Source organism: Littorina saxatilis, linkage group LG2 (assembly GCF_037325665.1).
Source record: "Littorina saxatilis isolate snail1 linkage group LG2, US_GU_Lsax_2.0, whole genome shotgun sequence".
Lineage (NCBI taxonomy): Eukaryota > Metazoa > Mollusca > Gastropoda > Littorinimorpha > Littorinidae > Littorina > Littorina saxatilis.
In genome coordinates, this window is record NC_090246.1 from 16268597 (window position 1) to 16276096 (window position 7500).

A 7500-nucleotide genomic window follows, 5' to 3' on the forward strand; every position below is an offset into this window, starting at 1 on the left:
CATACACACACACACGTACGCGCGCAAACACACGCACACGCACACACACACACACGCAGGCACGTACGTACACACACACACACACTCTCTCTCACACACACACACACACACACACACACACAATCACACACTGACACACACACACACACACAGTCACACACTGACACACACACACACACACACACACACACACACACATACACACACACACACAAAACACCTGCAAGCCGTACAACATCGTTTTAATTGTTTTATGTTCTCATAATGACAGTTCATCTCCACACCTTTTATTAATTAACAAAGAACAAACAAAGGCGACGAATACAAAATAACAACTTTTTAAGTTCTTAGAGACTGGACTGTTATACCGGTTTCTTCAGAAAAAATGGGTTTTCGCCAGGTATGCAAGTAGGCGAAAAACAATCATGCGCTCTGAGTTGATAAGATCCTGTTTACTGTTTTCGGAGCACACCCACACACACACACCCACACACACACCCACACACACACCCACACACACACACCCACACACACACACACACCCACACACACACACACACACACATACACACACACACACATACACACACACACATACACGGCACACACACACACACACACACACACACACACACTCACATAGCAGACACACAGAATGATACATGTTGGATAGACAGACAGACAGAGAAGGGGCAGGGGAATTAGGGATGGATATTGTGGCCCAAGCCCGCAGTATCACCACTCAAAAAAGGGCGTGCCTTTCGATAAAAGTGTAATGATTTCCATCATAACATCGTCAAACAGAACGTGTCAGCAAAGGTATCGACGCATCTCATGTCAGCCTAGAAATGTGTCACTGTTACCGGTGCATTTGAATTCCCTTTTGCTTCCTCATAATAACTTCAGATCAACCCCTTTCATAAACTCAAGACTCAAGTCTCAAGATGTTATTGTCCTTATATAAACAAGGAAAAGTGCCTTGCAGTGTGGGACGGTTTCAGACATCATATGCAAACCCCTTCAGCCCGGCCCGGCGTTCACCCACACCCCCACCCCCACCACCCCTCGCCCCAAGAGTGCACGTGTTCTTTGCATTGAATGGGAACGCACTTACTTGCATGTCTGGTTGTAAAGTTGTATGTCTAGCAAGGTGTCTTTGCCTTCTCGAGGGACGCCTCTGATATCGAATTCTTGTTTGTAAATGTGTTCTAACTGACATTTGCCTAGAAGATTTTGTTGTTTTGCTTTCGTAAGTCATACACTCACCGCCGGAAATGAGAAGATACATCAAGACGGGTACAGGTAACAAGGAAAAAGAAAGGTCATCGACAAAATGATTATCGAAATCACTGATTTTAATTAAAAAGACAAACAGACATGCAGACAGACAAACAGACAGACAGACAGACACATTCACAGACACATAAAAACACGCGGCTCACGCATACCGTCACACAGATACACGCGCCACTCTACTACGTTGTTATAAGTGGCATAGGTTCTTTGATTGTGTGTGTGCGTGTGTGTGTGTGTGTGTGTGCGTGTGTGTGCATGCGTGTGTGCGTGTGTGTATTGCAGGGCCGGACCCAGGGGGGGGTTCCAGGGGTTCCGGAACCCCACCCCTGGAAAAAGCATGTACCTTGCTTTGACTTTTACTAGTTTTAGCACCAAAACAATGCTGCCCTTAACCCTCAAAACAAGGCCCAGAATGCACCAGATTGTACAGATTTTAACCGTTTTTCAAAAAATTTCCGGGGGAGCATGCCCCCGGACCCCCCTAGTTCGCGCGCCTGCTTTGCAGGCGCGCGCTTGTGGCTTCGCCACTTCGCTGATTTGCCCCCCCCCCCCCCAAAAGGAGGAACCCCCCCCCCTTACAACTCATTTGGTCCGGCCCTGTATTGTGTGTATGGGTTGTGGGGGGGGGGGGGGGGTAGTAGTATGGGTGGTGTCATCCCCACTCAATAACACAGTTTTCCCCTTTGTTCAAGATACTCCTATTTTTGACCCTATGATCTCTTTGTTCTTTTATCAGAATGCTTACACAGAGCGGCAGAGATTCCAGCGAGTCAGAGCTCCCCCTCCCGTGAACGGCGCCAGACAGTGGAGGCCCGAGACCCTCCCTCTCACCGTGTCCCCTGCACAAGGGCCGAGAAGAGACAGACGGCCTGCATCAACGGTCAGTGCTTCGCGCTGGACTTGGGAGAACTAAGGAATCCGTTCTGCCAGTAAGTGTGTAAAACTGATGCCCAAGTTTGGTGTTTTGTTTTGGTTCGTGTGATTATTTGTTTAAGTGGTGGGCAGTGGGCAATGGGTGTGTGTGTGTGTGTGTGTGTGTGTGAGGGGGGGGGGGGTGGTGGTCTGATAGGGGAAGATAAGAGACAAGCGGTCTATCTGACGGTCAGTTATATAGGCTTATGTTACAGTAGATTCTCAACGGCATTGTTTAGTTGTGTGTGTGTTTGTATTGAACTTTGATTGTCAGCTACCTCACTGCGCTAGAGCTTGTAGTTACTGACGCCTGTTTTAAGTACGTTCAAAACAAACAATTACTTATAAACAGAACTGCTTGCTGTCCAACGTTGTCTGTGTACTTGACACTCAGTGTAGCAGATTTTCTATCGAATCGAGCAAAGTGACATCGGTAAAAAACTAAAAAATAAATTAAAGTGTATGATTGACGATTCCCGTTTGTTGCAGATGTCCAGCAAAATGGGAGGGGGACCGCTGCGAAGCACTGTCACTCTACTACTTCCTGTGTAAGAACTCTCTATGTCTCTCTCTGGCTACCTTTATCCGCCTTCTGAAATAAAGTTCCATCATCATCATCTCTGTCTGTCTGTCTCACTCTGCCTGTCTGTCTGTCAGTCTCTCTATATGTCTGTCGCTGAGTCTGTCTGTATATCTCTGTCTGTTTGTGTCTCTGTTTTCTGCCTCAGTGTCTGGCTCTCTGACTGTCTGTTTGCCTGTCTGTCAGTCTGTCTGTCTGTCTGTCTGTCTGTCTGTCTGTCTGTCTGTCTGTCTGTCTGTCTCTGTCCGTCTCTGTCTGTCTGTATTTGCCTATCTGTCTCTATCTCGTTCTCTATCTGTCTATCTGTCTGCCTTTGCCTGTCTGTATATCTGTCTAAATATATTTTACTCTCTGTCTATCTGTCTGTCAAATAAGTATGTGTATTCTTCAGAGCCGTAATATCGTCTGCACACGAGTCGTGTTTAAAAGAAATAAGTGTTTTATTTATCGGCAAAACTGGGTAGCTGGAGCCTTGCAACACGGCAGACAGAACGTCAGTTATAAATCCAATGGTAAAGAACAGATACAACTCACACCAGGATATGTTAAGCCTATGTCTCGCTTTGGGGGCGAAATAAAAGACATTCACAGGAGTCAATGAGTAGGCTGTTTGAGTCTTTTCCACAGACAATATTCTGCTTTAATTACACATCAAATTTCTCTGTTTCAGCGTACTCTGCCGAATTCCAAAAAGCGATGATCATCGGCGCCGTTGTCATCGGAATCATCATCATCATTGTTGTAATCAGCATATACTGCAGCTTCAAGAAAGGGTGAGCCATGCATATTTGAACGACTGCATAAGCAAACGAATGATTAAACAAGTAAGCCAGCCAGCATGGTTTTTTTAACGCCCTCAATGTTAAACTTAAATGGGTATCAGCCAGCCAGCAAGCAAGCACATATGAATTTCTATTCGGAGCGTGGTATATTTTAAATAATGAAAACTTCACAGAGTACCCTTTACATCAAGGCAAATATTTTCCATTCACTTGAAATACTTGCATATATCTACGCATCCACAATATTAGAACCCCACTGTGGAACGTAGAAACTCAAAATTGAAAGGGATATAAATACTTATGAGACACTAATTCTCGCCATCTCAGATCTGCCAAGGCTTTTACGGGGGACAAGACCATCCCTCCACTTGGTCACATACAACAAAATGAACAGCCTGAGCGGGCTCTGTTCACAGTTGGACATTGTTGATGAATTAGTGATTTTGTTTGTTTTAAAAGCCACTCAACATAGCAAGCAGTCAGGGTGTTGATTTTTGGTATGTGACCAAGTGGAAGGATGGTCCTTTCCCATGTAAAAGCCTGACTGACTATTAGGGTTTAACGTCCTCTTAGACCAACTGGTCTATATTGGGACAGTTATTGGTAATACGCTGAAGATATGGTGTGATACTTTGATTCGAACAAGCCCGCTGTACGTGGCTGTCTTCTTCGACACACCAGCATTGGCTTTGTCTCGTCAAAGTATCGAAATACGATCATGATAATTGGAGACGAGAGATGATGCATGCGTGTCTTCGTGTTTTCCAAGCCCTGAGACTTTCGCTGTGAACGTGGGATCTTTTTCGTGCGCACGTGTGCACACGGGGGTGTTCGGACACCGAAGAGAGTCTGCACAAAGTTGACTCCGAGAAATAAATCTCTCGCCGAACGTGGGGATCGAACCCACGCTGATAGCGACCAACTGGCTACAAAGCCAGCGCGCTACCAACAGTGAGCTACGTCCCCGCCCAGTGTAAAACCTGGCCAGATATAATAATAATAATAATAACGGGCATTTATAAAGCGCCTTATCAAAAGTTCAAAGCGCGGGACAACAATACATGTATACAAAAATCATACAATCACTGTCAGATTCAAACAACACATCTTGCACATCTCACATCCCCAGACTCTATACTAAGGAACTATCCGTAGTGTTGTTGGAACAAGTGAGTTTTCAAATTGGACTTAAAAGATGAAATGGATGGAGAGTGACGTAATTGAAAGGGGAGTGAATTCCATAACTGAGGTCCATAATACGAAAACGTGCGGAAGCCATGAGCCTTGCGTTTAAAGCGACCTTGACAGAGAAGTCGAGCATCATCAGAAGAACGAAGGGTGCGAGAGGGAGTGTAGAGAGAGACCAGTTCAGAAAGATAGGCAGGTGCCGATTCAGAGATGATATTGTAGCAGAAGCAGGCAGCTTTATACCTAATACGTTCAGATACAGGAAGCCAGTGAAGTTCTTTCATGAGAGGAGTGCAGGGTTGTCGATGCTGTGCTCTGAAAATGAGACGTGCAGCAGAGTGTTGTACTTTTTGCAAGGGTTGGAGAGTGTATTTATGAGCATATTTATTTATTTATTTACGAGGAATTATCTCGCGCACGTATCTCACCACACAAGGCGACTCAAGGCGCATGTTACCTATTAATGCCGTGTGAGATGGAATTTTTTACACAATATATCACGCATTCACATCGGCCAGTAGATCGACTGCCTTTAGGCGCTGCATCCACCTTTCACGGCCTATTATTCCAGGTCACACGGGTATTTTGGTGGACATTTTTATCTACGCCTATACAATTTTGCCAGGAAAGACCCTTTTGTCAATCGTGGGATAATGGTGAGCCGAACTGTCTATACAAATTAGAGTGTGTTTTACAAAGCTTCTTTTTTTTTTTTTTTTAAACTGTACAGACATCACAAGCATAAACTGCTACACACAAAGACATTCGTCGCTATTGACCTTGTCTCCAACACCAAAGATGAACACAACTTCCAAGTAACTGCAATTTCTCGTGTTTGTGTAGTTCTTCTGTCTTCCCGACCTACTTTGTTTTCTGCAGTTAAAACACCTGTTACGAACAAAAGGGAGGAAACTTCCGCTCAGAAAAAATATTTTCTATGGACATTTTCGTCAGTAGTCTCCCTTTCAACGAGTTCAAGCAGGCTTCTCTATCCGAACTCTGAAATGTCAGAATACGATATTACATTGCAGTGACATGAGTTATTTTTGCAATTTGTATTTTTCATTACATTTTTTGTGTGTACACGCTTTCTGTTTGACAGAAAGAAGAAACGAAAAGCAGCCAAAAAAGCCACAGACACCGTGGATGGCGTTGGCGAGGGGAAAGATGAAGGGTGAGCCTTATTTTGTCGCCTTTTGTTTTGTATGTCTTGCGTATTCATGTTTGCTAAGGACAGCCAGCCAGACAGACAGACAGACAGAGACTGATGAAATGAAACGGACACGGACTTAGACACGCGGACAAATACGGCATAGACATAGACACAGCCGGATATACACAAAGACACAAAAGACACTCACGCCCACACTCACACACACACACACACATACACACACACACACACACACACACACACACACACACACACACACACACATCACATTGACACACGCACTATTACTTCAAGCACTTGAAGCCTGTTTAACGCTTATTATATTTCGTGTGATTGTCACGCCCACGGTTTTCTATCCATTTCAGGGACGCAATGATGGTCAATGGAGACAGCCGTGTCTGACGTCATTAAGTGACGTCATCAAGACTATGACGTGTGATGAAATCGAGCAGCGAGCAAGCGGCCATTATGGTAACTGAAACGGTCTCAGAATCTCAAGGTCAAGCATGGGATCAACACTCCAATGGACCATCGATAACCGCCTTGCGAAAGACTCAGTATTCACGATTTGCAGGAACCGTGACGTGACCCAACAGAATTAACAGGCCAAAGGTCTTCTCGATCGCTCAGATATCAGGCCAAAGGTGAAGGTCATACTTTTGTTGGGGGAGGGGGCGGAGACTTGTCAGGGGAACATGACCTGCCGATTAGAAAACACGTGGTGAGACACGTAGACTGCAACATGGATTACTTTGAAAGACTAATCAACACACAGAAGCCCTGTACGCCGTAACCTAGTTGCAGCCACTCACTGGCTTAGCAAAAGTAAATCCTCAGTGAAACGTTTTACTGTGCCACAAAATTGTCACACATTAATCCGCTCAGGAAATAGGGTTTACCCTTTCCGATTTTTCTTATGACGCGATTGTGACGACATGTAATCCCTTTTTTAAAAGAACCGGAATTTTGAGCGATTTTTTTACGAATTAATTTCGTACTCGGGCCTATTTTTGGATCTAAATTTAGATCAGGTAGATCACCACATCATGCACAAAAAGACACGTCACTAGCAAACTATGTCAGACGTCATCATGAGTTTGTGTAAAACAAAATGGAGGCCGGAATGACACCACGTAATAACTAGGTTAATTTATGCACTCGCGTGAAGAAGAAACTGTCGTCGTTGGGTAGTTTTGGGTTTGTTTTACTACCATAGGAGGATTTTTGAACTGTAAATGCACTCAGCTGCAACAAAAACGCAAGACGAAGGCTGTGAGCTGCACTGTGCCGTTAAGTAGCTCCGAATCAAAGCCAAGTGAAGCTGCAAAGCGGCCAGCGGGATACAATCTGAGAAACGAAGGGAAGTAATACAGACGTCAACAGTATGTGACAGTTATGTGGAATCAGTGTCCTGAAACTTGAAAGACTTTGGGGTAAAAGTTGCTTGGTCATGTCAATTCTTCTGGTTCTCTCGTGTGTCAGGGTACTGATTCCGCATTATTTACACTTTTGTTTTAAGTCTATTTTTAGAGCGCTTATACGTATACGTATACGTATACGTCCCTTTG

General features: G+C 44.6%; 1 protein-coding gene across 3 annotated transcripts in view; it reads left to right on the plus strand.

The window, feature by feature from the left end:
• Positions 1-7500, plus strand: part of LOC138958325 (epigen-like) — a 35936-nt gene that overhangs the window by 27130 nt on the left and 1306 nt on the right. For all 3 annotated transcript variants that reach the window (XM_070329438.1, XM_070329437.1, XM_070329436.1), the window contains exons 3-7: positions 2033-2225; positions 2698-2756; positions 3459-3561; positions 5861-5932; positions 6298-7500. The exon at positions 6298-7500 is cut by the window's right edge and continues 1306 nt beyond it. In XM_070329438.1, coding sequence (XP_070185539.1) covers positions 2033-2225; positions 2698-2756; positions 3459-3561; positions 5861-5932; positions 6298-6334 — 464 coding nt within the window. In that variant the 3' untranslated portion in view covers positions 6335-7500. The remainder of the gene's footprint in view (positions 1-2032; positions 2226-2697; positions 2757-3458; positions 3562-5860; positions 5933-6297) is intronic.